Genomic DNA, 19,655 nt, shown 5'->3' on the forward strand with positions numbered 1-19,655 from the left:
AAAGTTCCTGAGTTAACAGCCATCTTTGGACTCTGTGTGTGTTGTGAGGTCATAAGAAAATATAACACCGTCCTTTGGTTGAGACGTGAAACCGAGGTCCCATGTGCCCTCTCAGATGGACGTAAATGACCCCATGGCACTATTTCGAAGAAGAGCAGGGGAGTTATCCCCGGTCACCTGGCCAATAGTTATCCCTCAACCAACATCACTAAAACAGGTTATCTGCTCATTATCACATTGCTGTTTGTGGGATCGTGCTGTGCGCAAATTAGCTGCTGTGTTTCCAGCATTACAACAGTGACTGCATTCCAAAAGTGCATCAATGGCTGTAAAGCACGTTGGAACTTTGGGACGTCCAGTGGTCGTGAAATCCTCTATATAAACAGAATTTATTTCTTTCCTTCTGCAGGGAGCCTCGTGGAGGGTGATTTTGCCGACAGGAACCCAGCAGAGAATGCCACAAAATTCAGGCAGTGAGGCTGACCACTGCCTGAGGCAAGAGCGGTGGTGACGGTGAGCGGGGGGTTTGCCTTGTTGGCCAAGTGCCTCAGTGATTTTTCTTCTTTTCTCACCCCCCCCCCCCCACCGTCCCCGATCTAAAACCACTTCCTGGGGTCATCATGGGCAATGTGGCAGTCAGCCCTGGGAAGCAGTAGGAGAGGCTTAGAGCTTCCCCTGTGGCGGGATGAGAGTCCTGCAGCAGCCTTCTCTACCTCTAGTTATCCCTCAAACCCTACTAACGAGACTAACCGATTACTTGAATACACTTCAATTTCTGGGGTACTTGTTATGTATGCACCTGTGAAGTCCACTGTAAAGTTTTATTTGTTAATTTGTGTGTTCTAGTGTCCCTTTAATAAGGGGCCACTTGGCTTTAGGTTCTATAAAATAGTTATAGAGCTGTTGTACCGGAGGGACTGGAGTACATCATCACCCCCGGCAACCAAATTTTAAGTTGATTTATTCGGTTTGCTAGCTGCTGTGCCCCTTTAACAAGGCAGGGGGGGGGGGTGTGGGTGGGTGCGGGGGCACTCGTATGTTTAAAATAGCTGTAGAGCTGTTGAGTTGGGAGTGGCTTAGCCAGTCACGTGATGACACAAGAACGCCAGTTGATTCAGGGGATCCAGGATGAGGTAAGTGGTTGTGAGCCTGATGGATGAACTGGTAATGTGTGTAGTGTGATTGCTAAACCTTTGCTAATAAGCCAACTACTTCTTAATAGCAACGTATTGCTCTGAATTCTTAAGCAAAGAACCCATGAAGCAAATACATGACAGTACTGATAACTTGTAAGCAGTTACAAGAGTATGGACAACCCATATGAACATACGAACATCTGGTCCATCCAGCCTGTCCCACACAATTGTGATACCTTGTGTATCACAACATATACATTCCACCCCACCCAAAACCATGTGATCTCCTAGGAGAGGCAAAAAAAATTTAAAAACCCAGGCCAATTTGGGAAAAAGAAATCTGGGAAATTCCTCTCTGACCCATCCAGGCGATCGAAACTAGTCCAGGAGATCACTCTGCTCCTGAAATTCCCTGCAGTACCTACCTTCTGTAAGAGGTGATCTCTGCCGCAGTCAGAAACAAATCCAGCTCTCGCTCGAAGGAATTCAGTGAGTTTGCATCCACCACATGGAACGGCAGCTTGTTTCAGAGGTCCACTATTCTCTGGGAACAGAACCAGCTCCTGACATCTAACCTCGATCTAGCCCTATACACCTTAAATTTGTGCCCCCTGACCCTGCCGAACCTATTTAATTGAAATAAACTGTCAGCTGGAACACGGTCTATTCCATTCATTATCTTATGAACCTCAATCATATCCCCCCCTAAGTCTATGCTGCGCTAAGGTATAGAATCCCAACTCTTTTAGCCCAACTTGATAACGAAGATGCTTTAGACTTGAATTAGTCTAGTGGCCCTCTCTTGCATCCTTTCCAGAGCCTCAATAACACAGACAGGCATTTTTAAGAAAAAATGGTTTTATTGTAGTTCTTTATTATTCAATGCTCTGGTAATATAATTAAGCCCTCTTTGAGAGAAGCAACCATACCAGTTCATACAATTATTATTTATACCGAGACATTACATTTAAAAAGAACAAAAATACCAATAACAGTTTAATGTTTGTACATTTAGTATGAATGTTTTCAAATGAACATACTAGTAACAAAAATGCATTAACTGTGCAACACAGCTGAAGTACAAAGCGAAACAGGCAGATTATATTTCATATTTAAGCCAAAGAAATCAACCTCCCACAGCTATACAGAGATTAATCAATAGCTTAACTTAATTACAGTTCAGCTCTCTGTACAAAAAATTCATAACTTACCCAAAAAAAATTTTTTTTTTATACAAGGATAGACAACAGCATGCCTGTCAAACAAAGTCAACTCGTGACGTCGGGGCTGAATATGTTAGCACGAGTCTTTCGTTTCCTTAACCTTTACATTGGACGAGTTCTCCTCACCTGCTCCCCGCCCCCCCACCACCCACCCATTCACCTTACCCAGTGGCAGCCCGGCAGAAAACCAATGGTACAGTGGTGCTCCAGTTTTCGGCAGGCCGCATATGCTGAAGTAACTGACAGGCAACGAGCCGGATACGGCGAGACATAAGCTTGAATGATGGCGCAAAGAGAGAGAGAGAGAGAGAGAACCAAGCTCGTTGGGATGTCCTTGAGAAAATCTCTTTGAATCGGCAGTGCATTTGTCAACATTTGGCAGTAACAAATCGGAAGGTCTGGGAATTTATTTTCTCAGAATGGAGTTTTGATTAGGAAAATAAAGAGAGTTATAAAGGGAAGGTGTTATTTACAGTGACTTGAGTGGAGATGCTTGATGCAATGAGACTCCGTCAATGCAGAAAAGGAATAATTTAACAATGGTAAGACTAATAGCCTCAATAATTCATGCACTTGTCAAAAATAATCAAAATCTGACAAAACATGGCTTCGCGTCAGAAATTATCTGCACATCCAACACACCACTTCATTTCTGTAATAAATAAATTTCCAAATTGCTTTATTATATAAAATGTCTTCAGTTTGTTTTAAAAATGTAAGAAACACTCGTGATCCAATGTACCTCGAACATCAAAATGAATGGAAACGTGTTTTTTTTCCCAGTAAGATTTCCTTGTGCCACATCTTGCTATGTTTTGTTATCTACAATATGGTATTATTAAAAAATGACCGTGTCCTTGACTATAACGCAAAGCCCGCACTGGCACAGGATCGCTGAAGAGCTTGCACACTTGGCCGTAGAATCAGAGAAATTTACAGCACGGAAGGAGGCTATTTCAACCCAGCATGTCCGTGCCGGCCAACCAAGTGCTATCCAGCCTAATCCCACTTTCCAGCTCTCGGTCAGTAGCCTTGTAGGTTACGGCACTTTAAGTGCACATCCACATACTTTTTAAATGTGGTGAAGGTTTCTGCCTCTACCACCCTTTCAGGCAGTGAGTTCCAGACCCCCACCACCCTCTGGGTGAAGAAATTTCCCCTCAAATCCCCTCTAAACCTCTCCCCAATTACTTTAAATCCATGCCCCCTGGTTGTTGACCCCTCTGCCATGAACTCCTCCATTCCACGCAACATGATTTTATAAAACCAGCTTTAGAAAGCATTCCTGTCCTTGTTCATGAAGAGGTGACCTGTAATTCTCATAGGTACAATGGCGGGGCAGCGGACATGTGAGGCGTTAGTGTGCGTCTCACAGAGGCACGTTCAGGGATCTCGCTATGCAATCGCCCCCTATCTACTTTATATTACTGCTGCCTCGGTGACAGGCACTTACAGTAGGCCAACCCTTTCAATGGACAAACTCTTTCAAATTGCACTGCAGACAGCGTTGAAGATTGGCTTACGTTTTTTTGAAGAAAAAAAATAGACTATTGCTTTTCTCATTGGAAGCCATTTCACTTTTGGGTTGGTCTTAAGGACTTGTTAAATATCTAATCTATATAATCATTATGCTAAATATAAATACCCTGTGCTATATTCTTTTTTTGTCCTTCTGTAATCTATCAAAAAGAGTGCACCTTTTTATGTTCATGGTTTAATGTGCAATTCTGGCAACAGTGAATGATTGCAATTTGATCGTAACATTAAGCACCTGCTTCTGAATAAATTTCTACCAGTTGAGCTGGGAATTTGAATAATGCCGTTACCCAATACTTTGAAAAATTAAGATGTTACTTTTAGGATATGTAATTCCACTGATTTTAACGTCACGTTCGTATGATTAGTTTTGAACTGTATTTGAGACATTCTCATTTTTGGCTCCATTAGTTCAGCTCTAGAACTCAATAGAATACCAATCGAAAGAACGAGGTGATCGGACAATAGATCGTAAATGATCGACACAAACCCGGGCCATTATAGCCACTTTCACCATCCTGCACACCACCTGCAATAGTTATCTGAGCAGCATGTCTGATCATACCTTCCAGCCACAGCCACATACTGACAGCTGTAACAATATTCCGTATCTTTAAAAATGTCTTTATTTGTTTTTAACCTGCAACAATTGTCTCGAAACCTGGCCAATTAAAGTGGAACTCAGGCTTGCTCTTGCTTTTTGCCCCGGTGGCCAATAAGAGTTCCAAAGAGAAGTCCCGTTCACCCATCACCACTGTGCGTGAATGCCCTACATTGCCTCCCGGTCCGACAACACCTCCATTTTAAAACTTTCGTGCTTTCGTTTAAAATCGCTCCCCCTCCCTATCTCTGTAACCTCCTCCAGTCCTACAACCCACCATGAGTTTTGCGCACTTACAATTCTGGCCTCTTGTACATCCCCGATTTTAATTGCTCCACCATTGGCAGCCGTGCCTTTAGCTGCCTGAGCTCCAAGCTCCAGAATTCCCTCCCTAAACCTCGCCGCCTCTCTCTCCCTTTAAGATGCTCCCTAAAACCTACCTCATTTGGTCACCTGTCCTAATGTCACCTTCTTTGGCTCGCTGTCAAATTTTGTCTGATCACGTTCCTGTGAAGCGCCTTGGGATGATTTACTACAATAAAGGTGCTATATAAATGTAAGTTATTTTATTCTGGTGTGTGCTAACTCCTGACTGGCAATGTTAGATGATGAACAGATGACAATTAGTTCCCTGGAGGCTTTGAAGTTAGAGTTCACTCTGCATAGCAGTAGTGGGGCGTAGAAATTCTGATCCATTTTTAAACCCACATGCAAGATAAATGTGGAAATAAAATCTGTAAAAAAATGGATGTGTACTTTGTAGGAGTGATTACTGTGAAAGTGATTTAATATTGGGTGTTGAATGTCATCAAACAACTTGCATTTATACAGTATTAACATAGCGAAACATCCCAAGAGTATTCAATGCTTTGGACCAGATCCAAACAGTATTTGTGGCACATTAGAGGGGAATGATAAAAACTTTATCACAGCAGTAAGTTTTAAGGAGGCGTTTGAGGGATGAAAAACATGGAAGGGTTTAGGGAAAGGTAACTGAATGCTCTGACATCAGTGGTAGAATGTAGGGAGGGGGGAAGCACACAGTGGAACCAGGATTGGAACAATGGAAGATGGAAGAGGGTGCAGAGGTAAGGCCGTGGAGCCATCCGGGTATGAGGGATGAGGAATCGAAGGCGGGGGGGGTGGGGGGGGACCGGGGCGATAGGCATGCATAACGTTTATGGAAGGAAATCTGCCGTCTATACCCAGTCTAGCCTGTATATGACTCCTGACCCACATCAATGTGGTTAACTCTTAACTGCCCTTTGAAATGGTGCAGCGAGCCACTCAGTTGGATAAGGCGGCTCACCACCACCTTCTCAAAGGCAATTAGGGATGGGCAATAAATACTGGCGATGCCGGTTACACCCACATCCTGTGAACGAATAAATTAAAAAAAATGTGTTAATGATAATCTAATAAGAGGGATGTTGTGGATAAGGGATGACTGCTTGGTTTTGGCTTTCAAGCGTTATGGGGAGTGGGCAAGGAAGTGGAGTTGAGGCCAAATGGCCTACTCCTATTCCTTATGTTCTTTTGATTGGTAGCTTTGGAAATTTGTGGGATAGGATGTGGAATTCTCTGCCCCAGAAAGCTGTGGAGGCTGGGCCATTGAATATATTTAAGGCAGAGATAGACAGCTTTTTGAGTGATAAGGGAGTAAAGGGTTATGGGGGCAGGTGGGCTGGGAAGTGGATTTGAGTCCATGATCAGATCAGCCATGATCTTATTGAATGGCAGAGCAGGCTCGAGGGGCCAAATGGCCTCCTCCTATTTCTTATGTTCTTATGATTGGTAGCTTTGGAAATTTGTGGGGTAGGATGTGGGAAATGTAACTCTGAATGACTTGGGAGTTTATGCAGGAGCCCAATGAGGAGAGCAGTATTCAAGGCGAGTCCGGAGGTGCCATTGGCACAAATGAGAGTTTCAGCAGCTGTAGGGGGTGAGGTAGAGGTGAAGAGGAGCAATATTTTGGAGATGAAAGTAGGCAGTGTTGGCAATGGATTGGATGTGGGGTTTGGGGCTTGGCTCCGGGTCGAACAGGGCACTGAGGTCATTCATTGTCTTGTTGAGCTTCTTCGTACAAGGCGGGGGGAGGGGGTAGAATTGAAGCCTAGGGCACAGTTTCTGGCGGGGGTTGAACAAGGTGATCTTGGCCTTGTCAATGTTGAGCTGCATACAGTTCATTTACACCATGAAATCAGACATGCTGCCAATATGTACAGTAAAGGTCATGAAGCCAAGGATGGTAGTGGAGTGAGTAAAACAGGAGTCATCAGCATACATATGGAAGCTGACCCATGTTCATGGATAAAGTTCGTGAAACTTCTTTACCCACAGAATGGTTAGAATATGGAACTCGCTACCACAGGGAGTGGTTGAGGCGAATAACATAGATAGATGTAAGGGGAAGCTGGATAAACACATGAGGGAGAAAGGAATAGAAGGATATGCTGATAGAGTTAGATGTAGTAGGGTGGGAGGAGGTTCATGTGGAGCATAAATGCCGGCACGGATCAGTTGGGCTGAATGGCCTGTTTCTGTGCTGTAAAATTCTGTGTAATGTTGCCGAGAGATAGCATATAGATGAGAAATAGGACGCGACTCAGGATGGATGGAATAGCAGCCAGAACAAAGGAGCAGTTGGCAGTGTTGGTGACCGCGGGCAATGAGTCAGGAGGGAGAGACGGAAGCGATGGGTGGGTGACAGCATTGGAGTTTCATTCTCTCAGATTCTTTTATCTGTCTATGAGATTATTTACTTTTGATCATTCCCACTCACTTATTATTCTCTTTGTTAACACATAATCAGTCAATGGGATATGTAATATCAGCTTAGAGTGGTTCAAACAGCTCCCTCATGATACTACAAAGTTATCTTCATTACACGATAAAGCTTGTTTAACTGTTTTTGTTTCATTCGAGGTAAATGCAACTTTTAAGTACATTAAAGCTGGTTTTTGTGATGGCTTTAAAAAAAATGTGTATGGTGCACGAAAGGGAAGTAGAGGGATACTGATACTATCTCACTTGTGAGCAGGATCATCCTCAATGGAATATTCTATTTCACCCACGCTGTGTCTCCACTATTTACTACATCGTGTCCTTCTCAGTGGGTCAAGTCTATGCATGGTACAGAGCAAGTAAGAAGCTTCTTCCAAAAGCTATTAACTGCTGGATTTGGTGACCTCCCTTTGCGATGACCATTCTCACAGGTCCCGCAGCAAGATATCCACTGGACAGCTCTCTATCAGAGCTCGGTCAGAATTTGTAGCCAAGCCTCGACTGTTCACTAGTTAAGTGCATGGGGATTTAGTTAAGCGCACCTAGTGACACGTCATGCGGTGACCATGATTTCTGGGAAAGCTCGCTTGATTGCTTGAGGGAATCCGGAGGAATTCACGAGAGTTTTTCCTGAAAGTTGATACGGGAGATAGCGATACTTAGTGCTTGGGCAGGGTACAGCATGAGGTGGCACTGTCTAACAGACAGAGGTGGTGGGCCTTCATGGTCTTTCCTCACCCTTCTTTTTACATGTTGATAATACTAACACTGTAAACAGAGCTATTGTCAGTCCCTTACTTAACAAGATCAAGCAACTCAAGCCCTCAGTTCCTCTTCCCCTATGTAAACCTATGTAACTGTGCCTTATTAAGACACGCAGTAGAATATAAATCTGCAGTCCAACTCTATGCCAGTTGAGATCATTCTGAAGCGGTCCGTAAAACAATTTATTTCATAGAATAATACAGCACAGAAAAAGGCCATTTGGCCCATCGTGCCTGTGACAGCTCTTTGCAAGAGCTATCCAATTAGTCTCATCCTCCCCCTGCTCTTTCCCCGTAGCTCTGCAAATGTTTCCTTTTTAAGTGTATATCCACTTCACTGAACTGGATCTTTAACTCTCTGCCATAGAGGTTAAGACAACAGCTTCTACAGTTAGCATCAGAAGAAATGAGCCAAGCTTTTTCACTGTGCACCATGCAACATACTTCAACAGCTGACCCAGACTGGGGTCATTTCTCATACGTCATTTGGTGCAGTGTTTTTATTTCCCCCACCAACATATTCACATACATAAAGATAAATTAGATTTGCCTTTTTCAGCCAAAGAGGCCCAAATTTGGAAATAAAATCGATTGCACGATGAGTGGAAATGGCGAGGAGCTTTGCAGGTTCAACACTGCGACTTTTTAAAACAGCAATCATATCCGGGGACTGAAAGATACCAATATATTGCGACTCGCGGCTGCTGGTTCCATTGTTTCTTCCCCCGTAAACTAGCCACCTCCTATTAAACTTGGCTGTGCTTTCAAAAGGTAATAAGGCACAGACAGCTTTGTGTAACCTAATCTTTTCTTTGTCTGCATTTGTAAATGTGTGTACTATTAAAACATCTAGCATGAGTTTTCCGTTAAGATTTTGCTGCGTTGCATTTATCTTTTGAAGCTCAACCAATATTGACATGTGATGGACATTACTTTAATGGTAATTGTACCTTTTACCAGAGACAGGCTAAGGAATGCTTCAAGAACTAAATGGCACTTATTTCATAAGAACTGATATTGCATGTCATGTTTCCACCAATAACCACCCATAATCGCCTGCAGCTGGCTGCATAAGAACCTTCAGATGAGATTCTCATTAAGTGAAGAGGATTCCTTGCGCCGTTTATTTCTGTTATTTTAAGTCAGGACTCATTGTGATGTAACTTGACATCGCGGATACTTGTCAGATTGGAGCAGTCAGCCAGCGCTCAGAGAGAATGTCTCGATCCTGAACTTGCGCTGCGAGGTTTCTGCATACCAACACTTGGCGCTTCCTTCTGAAATTCCTCGCTCCGTCATTTAAGGGGAGGCGCCAGCCCATGTATTAGAAACAAATTAACTTCCCACCTCCCACTAGTAGGAAACAGTGAGGAACTTCAGCTGAGCCTGTACGTTAGTATCCACAATGTTGTCAGGCCCTTGTTTTTTTAAAACCCTTTCATCCATCTTGGGCAAAACCTTTGATCTTTGAACCCTCCCCCACTCCGTTCTTTCTGTCCTCCTTAAATTTAAAATTCACAAATGATTGCAGTCAATTTTGTATGTGGTCAGTTTTCTGTTCCAAATGTAGGTGTGCGTTAGTTAATATGTTGCATAAGATAACTCCAAAAAAAAAGATTGTGAGATTATGAAAGAAAAGAACAAAGCTCTTCAGGTACAGAAGTAGAAGACAGATGGATGTATTTGATGATATCGCCATGTAAGTTTGAAGGGTTGAAAACCACCTTTGAAGATAAAATGGCCTCACCTTTTTGAGCCACCCTAATAATTGCCGAGGCTCTGACCATGGAATTCTTCCTTCACACACCACCTAGGTGTTAGGACTTACATCCTAATAAATATTCTCAAAAAAAAGTGCTTGTGATCACAAATCTCTAAGGCATACCAAACAGCACGGAGAATGATGTGTTTTCACTCAACGGCAAGCAAACACACAGCACTTCAATTTAATGCACAAATTTCCATTTCTACCTGTCTACCTTTTCTTTCAGCTTCAAAGAAAAAAAAAGATATAAAATAAAGAGTCAAATGACTCAACCATTTACATGTCAGGCTCTCGGCTTTGACCTTTCACCTCAGTATCGCTCCTTCTGCAGTCTGTCCAGAGGCAGCGCGTTCCACACACGGTCTGGGCTTATCCAAAGTGCGAGGGAGCGCGACAACAAATTCTCTTCGGGAGCAATTCTTTTTTGGGGTTTTCCATCGGTAACTCAACACACTCACTTTCTTGTGAGGCATTTTTATATTTTCTCAGGCACTCTTTTATTCCATCTTGGACGTGGTTCTACTTGTCTTGGCCTTTCAGGCAGCATATAACGTGGTGAAATGCCTCAAGGGACACTGTCAATCCAAAGACTGGAGAAGTCAATGAAAAGTACTATGAAAATAGACGAGCACAAAACGTGTGATGTTGCCGCTTTTCTTGTTGAAGTACAAGGTCCTCTGGTGGGGGGTGTGGGCAGGAGGGGTGGAGTGGGGGTGTGGGGTGTGGTGCAGGGAGAGTCACCCAGCTGCATAACATCGCCGCGAGTCCTGAAGTACAGTGAGAGGAGATGTGTCGTCGGTGACTCGATCCGGAGCCTCGGGTCAGCAGGGATCCCGCCAGTCAGGGTCCTGGCAGAGGTAGAGATGGAAATGCAAAAAAAACAGAGCGCGCAGCACAGTCACTATAATAAATGAGCTTCGACCCTCAGCCAATGCAGTCCTTGTCGCGTGTACCGAACCAAGGTGGTCATGCTGCTGTGCTGCGTCAATGGTCCCATCAGTGTGTCCAGCTCGTGAAAGAATTCTGCAGCGAAGGAAAACATGAAAAAATGGGACTTTTACATCGGATTGCAGAGCATATGCAGCACTGAAACAGGCCATTCGGCCCAACCAGTCCATGCCGGCGTTTATGCTCCACTCGAGCCTCCTCCCGTCTTTCTCATCTGACTCCATCCACATAACCCTCTATTCCCTTCTCCCTCATATGCTTGTCTAGCCTCCCCTTAAATGCATCGATACTATTCACCTCAACTGCTCCCTGTGCTGGAGAGTTCCACATTCTCACCACTCTCTGGGTAAAGAAGTTTCTTCTGAATTCCCTATTTGATTTCTTGGTGACTATCTTGTATTAATGACACAAGTGGAAACATTCTCTCTGTACTTACTCTATCAAAACCTTTCATGATTTTAAAGACCTAAGAACATAAGAAATAGGAGCAGGAGTAGGCCATTTAGCCCTTCGAGCCTGCTCCGCCATTCAATAAGATCATGGCTAATCTGATCATGGACTCAGCTCCACTTCCCTGCCCGCTTCCCATAAACCTTCACTCCCTTATCACTCATAAATCTGTCCATCTCAACTTTAAATATATTCAATGAGCAGCCTCCACAGCTCTCTGGGGCAGAGAATTCCCCAGATTTACGACCCTCTGAGAGAAGAAATTCCTCCTCATCTTAGTTTTAAATGGGTGACCCCATATTCTGAAACTATGCCCCCGAGTTCTAGATTCCCTCACAAGGGGAAACATCCTCTCTGCATCTACCCTGTCGAGCCCCCTCAGTATTTTATATGTTTCAATAAGATCACCTCTCATTCTTCTAAGCTCCAATTAGTATAGGCCTAACCTGCTCAACCTTTCTTCATAAGTCAACCCTTTCATCTCTGCAATCAACCTAGTGAACCTTCTCTGAACTGCCTCCAATACACTATATCCTTCCTTAAATACAGAGACCAAAACTGTACACAGTACTCTAGGTGTGGCCTCACCAATATCCTGTACAGATGTATCAGGACTTCCTTGCTTTTATACTCTATCCCCCTTGCAATAAAGGCCAACATTCCATTTGCCTCCCTGATTACTTGCTGTACCTGCATACCAATTTTTTGTATTTCATGCACAATGACCCCAAGGTTGTCTGTACTGCAGCATTTTGTAATTTCTCTCCATTTAAATAATAAATTGCTTTTTTATTTTACCTGCCAAAGTGGATAACCTCACACTTTCCCACATTATAAACCCTCTCTCAAATGTTTGCCCACTCACTTAGCCTGTTTATATCCCTTTGCAGATTTTTTGTGTCCTCCTCATAATTTGCTTTCCCACCCATTTTTGTGTCCGTTCATCCAAGTCATTAATATAGATTGTAAATAGTTGAGAACCCAGCACTAATCTCTGTGGTACCCCACTAGTTACCATTTGCCAACTGGAAAATGATCCATTTATCCCGGCTCTCTGTTTTCTGTTAATTAGCCAATCCGTTATCCATGCTAATATATTACCCCAACCCCATAAGCTTTTATCTTGTGCAGTATCGAATGCTTTTATCCAATGCTTTCTGGAGATCTAAATATACCATATCCACTGGTTCCCCCTTATCCACCCTACTCGTTACATCCTCAAAGAACTCCAGTAAATTTGTCAAACATGATTTCCCTTTCATAAAACCATGCTGACTCTGCTTGACTGCATTATGTTTTTTCAAATGTCTTGCTATTGCTTCCTTAATAATGGACTCCAGCATTTTCCCAACGACAGATGTTAGGCTAACTGGCTTATCGTTTCCTGCTTTCGGTCTGCTTCCTTTTTAAAATAAAGGCATTACATTTGTGGTTTTCCAATCCGCTGTGACCTCTCCAGAATCCAGGGAATTTTGGTAGATTACAACTAATGCATCCACTATCTTTGCAGCCACTTCTTTTAAGACCCTGGGATGCAAGGCATCAGGTCCAGAGGACTTGTCCATCTTTAGTCCCATTATTTTACAGAGTACTTTTACTTTAGTGATAGTGATTGTTTTAAGTTTCTCCCACCCTATAGCCACTTGATTATCTATTATTGGATGTTTTTAGTGTCCTCTCCTGTGAAGACCGATGAAAAATATTTGTTCAAAGTCTCTGCCATTTCCCTGTTCCCCATTATTAATTCCGCAGTCTCATCCTCTAAGGGACCAATGTTTACTTTAGCTATCCTCTTCCTTTTCATATCCCTGTAGAAGCTCTTACTATCTGTTTTAATATTTCTTGCTCGTTTACTCTCATAATCTATCGTCCCTCTATTATTTTTTTAGTTGTCCTTTGTTGGCTTTTAAAAATGTCCCAATCCTCTGGCCTCCCACTAAACTTTGTAAGCCATTGTTTTCAATTTGATACTCTCCTTTACTTCCTTAGTTAGCCACGGATGGTTTTCCCTTTTCTTAATGTATTTCCTTTTCACTGGAATATATTTTTATTGAGAGTTATAAAATATCTCCTTAAATGTCTGCCACTGCTTATCAACCATCTTACACTTTAATCTATTTTCCCAGTCCACTTTAGCCAACTCTGCTTTCATACCTTTGTAATTGTCTCTATTTAGAATCAGAACACTCGTTTGAGATCCGAATTTCTCACCCTCCAACTAAATTTGAAATTCAACCATGCTATGATCACTCTTTCCTAGAGGATCCTTTATCTCTATTAGGTCATCGCTTGACCTTCTCTTTTCAAAAGAAAGGAGACTCAGCCTGTTGATCGTTTCCTGATACGTATACCCTCGCATTTCTGGTATCATCCTTGTAAATTTTCTCTGCACCCTCTCCAGTACCTTTATATCCTTTTTATAATACGGCGACCAGAATTGTATGCAGTACTCCAAGTGTGATCTAACCAAGGTTCTAAGTCAAGGGACATGACTCTAACATATGTTTAGAACGAATTGCAATGTAAAATATCTTGAAATTGCATATTTGATGCTGTTAAACACCATTAATGTAATATAATTTTACCATTCTTATATTATAGCTTCATTACCTGATAAGCTGCTCTATTTTAAGATCCCTCCCTAAGACATACCATGTTTGCACATCGTGGCTCTCTTTGATGTTCGCCTTTATGGCTAATTTGCAATTATCTGTATCTAATGAAATACATTCGGTCGATATTATCCCTTGTTAATTCTCAAAGCAAAACACATGAAGTAGATATTGTTCCGTCTTAACTACTGTGCAAACAACATTACTCATCTGTTATACGCCTTGATGGAAAACCTCTTAACCGTAAACTTTTAATTAAATATCACGAACAACCGTTGAAGTGCTTTACATGATCGGGCATAATTTGGTTGGAAGTCATTTTTTTTAAAATTGAGATTTAATATCCCATTTCACTTGCTGTGCTAGGACACTGGTGATTCTCAGCAATAGAATTTAGGTGACCTGTTGGAAGCAGAACTGAAAAGGGAGATAGCCAATCAGTTCTAAATAAATAATGAGAGGGGGATTCACATCCTTGTTATCATCAGCTGTGGCTCAGTGGGTAGCACTCTCGCCTCTGAGTCAAAAGGTTGTGACTCCAGGGACTTGAGCACAAAAATCTAGGCTGACACTCCCAGTGCAGTGCTGAGGGAGTGCTGCACTGTCAGAGGTGCCGTCTTTCAGATGAGACGTTAAACCGAGGCCTCTGTCTGCTCGCTCAGGTGGATGTGAAAGATCCCATGGCACTATTTCGAAGAAGAGTTATCCCTGGTGTCCTGGCCAATATTTATCCCTCGCTCAACATTACTGAAACAGATTATCTGGTCATTATCACATTGCTGATGGTGGGAGCTTGCTGTGCACAAATTAGCTGCCACGTTTCCCACATTGCAACAGTGACTACACTCCAAAAAGTACTTCATTGGCTGTAAAGCGCTTTGAGACCTCCGGTGGTCGTGAAAGGTGCTACATAAATCCAAGTCTTTCTTTCTTTCAAATCCCTCCATGGCCTCACCCCTCCCTCTCTCTGCAATCTCCTCCAGCCTCACAACCTTTCGAGATCTCTGCGCTCCTCTAATTCTGGCCTCCTGAGCATCCCCGATTTTAATCATTCTACCATTGGCGGCTGTGCCTTCAGCTGCCTGGGCTCTAATCTCTGAAATTCCTTCCCTAAACCTCTCTACCTCTCTCTCCTCCTTTAAGACACTCCTTAAAACCTATCTCTTTGACCAAGCTTTTGGTCATCTGACTTGATTTCTTCTTATGTGGCTTGGTGTCAAATTTTGTTTAACTATGTTAAAGGTGCTATATAAATACAAGTTGTTGTTATATTTGTGCACACCTATGATATTCCAAGTAACTTATTTTAGAGCAAAACATTTTTCTTTTTAGAAAATACGGATCAGAAGCTCTAATAGAAAAGCAAAATATTGCAGATGTTCTGACGAAGGATCACCGACCTGAAACATTAACTCTATTTCTCTTTGCACAGATGCTGCCTGACCCACTGAGTGTTTCTAGAATTTTTGTTTCTCGATCAGAAGCTCTACTATTTTTATATTTTTTTATTTGGTTTAAGAAGTAGAGACAAGAACAACATTAAAATCAAGGTTAAATCTGATTTGGAGTGCCAGCTAGTCAAAAAGGTACCAGCCTCCTTTGAAGCACCCTGTTTCAAGTGGGCTCGAAGCACCTGCAGAATTTTTCAGCTGCTCCCGCAGAATTGTGGGGAACCCCCTTAATTTGCACGGACTTCTTAATGAGACTTATGTAAGTCGGGCAGTGTTGATGGCCCCATAATATTCAAAGCGACTCTGTAGCAACATAGGGAACATAGGAACAGGAGGAATCCATTCAGCCCCTCGAGCCTGTTATATAGGAATAGGAGGTGGCCATTCAGCCCCTCGAGCCTGTTACATAGGAACAGGAGGAGGCCATTCAGCACCTCAAGCCTGTTACGCAGGAACAGGAGGAGACCATTCAACCCCTCGAGTCTGTTACACAGAAACAGGAGGAGATCATTCAACCCCTTGAGCCTGTTACACAGGAACAGGAGGTGGCCATTCAGCCCCTCGAGCATGTTGCATAGGGACAAGAGGAGGCCAATCAGACCCTCGATCCTACATAGGAACAGGAGGGGGCCATTCATTACCCCGAGCCTGTTACACAGGAACAGGAAGGGGCCTTTCAGCCCCTTGAGTGTTTTACATAGGAACAGGAGGAGGCCATTCATTACCTTGAGCCTGTTACACAGGAATAGGAGGGGGCCACTCAGCCCCTCGAGCCTGTTACACAGCAACAGGAGGGAGCCATTCAGCTCCTCGAGCCTGTTACACAGGAGCAGGAGAGGGCCAATCAGCCCCTTGAGTGTGTTACATGGGAACAGAAGGGGGCCATTCAGCCCCTCGAGTGTGTTACATAGAAACAGGAGGAGGCCATTCATTACCTCGAGCCTGTTATACAGGAACAGGAGGGGGCCAATCAGCCCCTCGTGCCTATTACACAGGAACAGGAGGGGGACATTCAGCCCCTCGAGCCTGTTACACAGGAACAGGAGGAGGCCATTCATTACCTCGGGCCTGTTATACAGGAACAGGAGGGGGCCATTCAGCCCCTCAAGTGTGTTACATAGGAACAGGATGGGCCATTCATTACCTCGAGCCTGTTACGCATTAAGATGATATCCCTTTGTCCTTGACTCTACCGCCAGAGGAAGTACTATCTCTGGATATACTCTATAAAATCCGTTTAACAATTAAAAGACTTTGATCAGATCGCCCCTCAATCTTCTAGACTCAGCGGGATACAAGCCAAATTTATGCAACCGCTCCTCATGATTTAACTTTTTAGCTCCAGTATCATTCTGCTGAATCTGTGCTGCCCCACCAACCCCCCCACTCCGAGACCAATATAATCCTCCTGAGGTGCGGGGCCCAAGACTGAATGCCGCACTCTATGGTATATAACGGGAAGCACGGATATCGCTTCAGCAACAACACACTCCTGAATGGCACTGACCTTTGTTCTCTCGGGCCAACTTGTCGGCAGTGTCCCAGTGTTCGTAACTTCTGAGGATGTTGTTGGTGATGTTGACGTGGCTGGCAGCCATGTGGTGGATCCGTTGAGGAATACTGATGGTTGCTGAGGGCGACGACCCTGTGGTGCTTGTGCTGCTCCCGTGAGACCCGACGGAGCTGACTGGAGATGGACTGGGCGACAAAGGGGAGGCTGTCCCTGTGGTTCTGCACGGATGGAAATGGGAAATATGTCGTAACCTGAGAATGGCAAGCATTAGAACCCAAGAAAGCAAAAAAAAGGCGTAATATTCGGCTGCATAGAGTGACAGCACAAGTCCCGGCCAGAATGGAAATGATTGGGTAATTCCCCCGTCAATCACCCCTGGACACCACACATTGAAGCACTGACCACACTTGATCAGCTCCACTGGGCGGGCCACATTGTTCGCATGCCAAACTCCCAAAGCAAGCGCTGTACTCGGAACTCCTTCACGGCAAGCGAGCCAAAGGTGGGCAGAGGAAATGTCACAGGGATACCCTCAAAGCCTCCCTGATAAAGTGCAACATCCCCTGGGAGTCCCTGGCCAAAGACCTCCCTAAGTGGAGGAAGTGCATCCAGGAGGGTGCTGAGTACCTCGAGTCTCGTCGCCGAGAACATACAGAAACCAAGCGCAGGCAGCGGAAGGAGCGTGTGGCAAACCAGTCCCACCCACCCTTTCCCTCAACGACTATCTGTCCCACCTGTGACAGAGACTGTGGTTCTCGTATTGGACTATTCAGCCACCTAAGGACTCATTTTTAGAGTGGAAGCAAGTCTTCCTCAATTCCAAGGGATTACCTATGATGATGATGATGATGATGTAAGTAACTGGGATTGATTTTATGCACATAATTTGTATTGTGTAACCATCCTCCACTCACTACATTGTGCTGGAGAAATAACCCTGCTATTATCAGGAGAGGTTGCTGCAGTTTTGTTCATGAGTTCAGTTTGCTGTAGTTGGTACAGGGTCTTTTTAAATAGACACTATAGACTGTTTGCTGTAGTGCGCTGTTTAAACAGACTCTGTTTGCTGAGTCAATAGAATTTGTTTGCTGTAAATAAACTGTTTACTGCAAGGCCTGCCATAAGTCTCGCCCTGCCTCCAACTCACTGGCTGACACAATGGTGTTAATAGACATTCTGGTATTATTCTAGCATAAATATTTCGCACAGAATAGTCTTCGATGGGCCAGTAGGGGTGATTCCACTATCGACTGGGCCGAGCGAGAGCACTGCTCACAGTGCTGTGCTGAAGTGTCAGTCTAAATTATCTGCTCAAATCCCAGAGTAGGGCTCGAACGCATAAACTTCTAATTTGAGTTGGGGCGGGGGGGGGGGGGGGGTGAAATAAGAGCGCAATCATTGAGTCAAACTAACACTTAACAGGATGTGTGCCCCGTAGATCGTGAATCAGCCCTCGTGAATCACATAGTTGAACAGGATGGTCTCAGGCTAGATCCCTGGTCTGTGCTGAGGTAGCTGATTAAATGGTGGGCTTGGAACTATCCTTAACAACCCAAGCTGGAGAGGCAAAAATGTCAGGTTCAAGTCCCACTCCAGAGACTTGAGCACATAATCCAGGCTGACAGTCCAGCACAGTGCTGAGGGAGTGCTGCACTGTCGGAGGTGCCGTCTTTCAGATGAGACATTAAACCGAGGCCCTTACTGCCTTCTAGTTGGACGTAAAAGATCCCACAGCACTATTTCTAAGGAGTGCAGGGGAGTTCTCCACGGTGTACTGGTGAATATTTATTCCTCAATCAACATCAATAGAACAGATTATCTGGTCATTATCACATTGCTGTTTGAGGGACCTTGCTGTGTACAAATTGGCTGCTGCGTTTCCTACATTACAACAGTGACTACACTTCAAAATATGTCGTAACCTGAAAACGGCAAGCATTAGAACCCAAGAAAACGAAAAAGGCGTAATATTTGGCTGCATAGCGCTTTGGGAGGTCCTGTGGTCGTGAAAGTCGTGGTAGAAATGTAAGTCTTTCTTACTTATGTGGCTTCATAAAGACAAAAAAAGCGAATGTGATGTTGCTCAATCACGAATAAAATTTTGGTTGGCTGAGCAGTTTTGAGCAGCAGCAGCTGTTGTCACATGGTGACCTGTGTTGGTCAACTGACCTGGGCCTTGTAGGTCACGGGGTCAAAGCTGAGGAGGAAGGACAGAGGCGGGGGACCCATGGAGAAAGAAGCCTACTGACTGGCTTAAGTCCAGCTTGTTTATCTCCTTGAAAACTCTTCATATAATTAGGTGAGAAGCAGCCATATAGGAGGAAGCAGATGTTGCTGAACCTGTAGGCAGTCCCTGTGTTCATTATGACAGAGGGTTGCTTCCGTGATCAATACATTAAGCAGCTTGGGAGCACCAGAGGAACTTGATTAACACTGTGATGCATGATTTTATTTTATGAATCAATCAGAGCTCTGTTATTTCATTCATAATAATTACACTCAGTTCTTTCTTATTGGTTCTGACAGGAGACAGGGATAAATGTTGTATTGAAAAAACATTCAGGCCAGATTAAATCCAGCTAAATTCTCACTCATAATCACAATCAACAAGCATTGTAAATGTGACTGCTATTGGGCGATCAACCGTGACTTTGATTACTTTTAAACCAGATCTTAACATCTATCAATGAAATATTCATCAGTCTTTCAGCAAACGTAAACATTGTAACTCTGAGTCTAAAGGTCGATATTAAATTGAAAGATGGCAGCTCGGGAGTCGAGTAAATCACATTAACTGTTGACAATTCCTCTTTATTGGAGGCAGCCTGTGTATGGCAAGGTTATATAAAGTCCCTGGACAGGACGGGGGGAA

At 43.8% G+C, this 19,655-nt stretch overlaps 1 protein-coding gene across 1 annotated transcript in view; it reads right to left on the minus strand.

Annotated features, from left to right (window-relative positions):
- Positions 1–6,879: 6,879 nt before the first annotated feature.
- aff2 (AF4/FMR2 family, member 2) overlaps positions 6,880–19,655 on the minus strand; it is a 569,269-nt gene continuing 556,493 nt past the window's right edge. Inside the window, exons 20-21 of the mRNA XM_070882879.1 lie at positions 16,778–17,001; positions 6,880–10,832 (exon numbers count right to left, since the gene is read on the minus strand). Coding sequence (XP_070738980.1) covers positions 10,711–10,832; positions 16,778–17,001 — 346 coding nt within the window. The 3' untranslated portion in view covers positions 6,880–10,710. The remainder of the gene's footprint in view (positions 10,833–16,777; positions 17,002–19,655) is intronic.

This window comes from Pristiophorus japonicus, chromosome 6, assembly GCF_044704955.1.
Source record: "Pristiophorus japonicus isolate sPriJap1 chromosome 6, sPriJap1.hap1, whole genome shotgun sequence".
Classification (NCBI taxonomy): Eukaryota; Metazoa; Chordata; class Chondrichthyes; family Pristiophoridae; genus Pristiophorus; species Pristiophorus japonicus.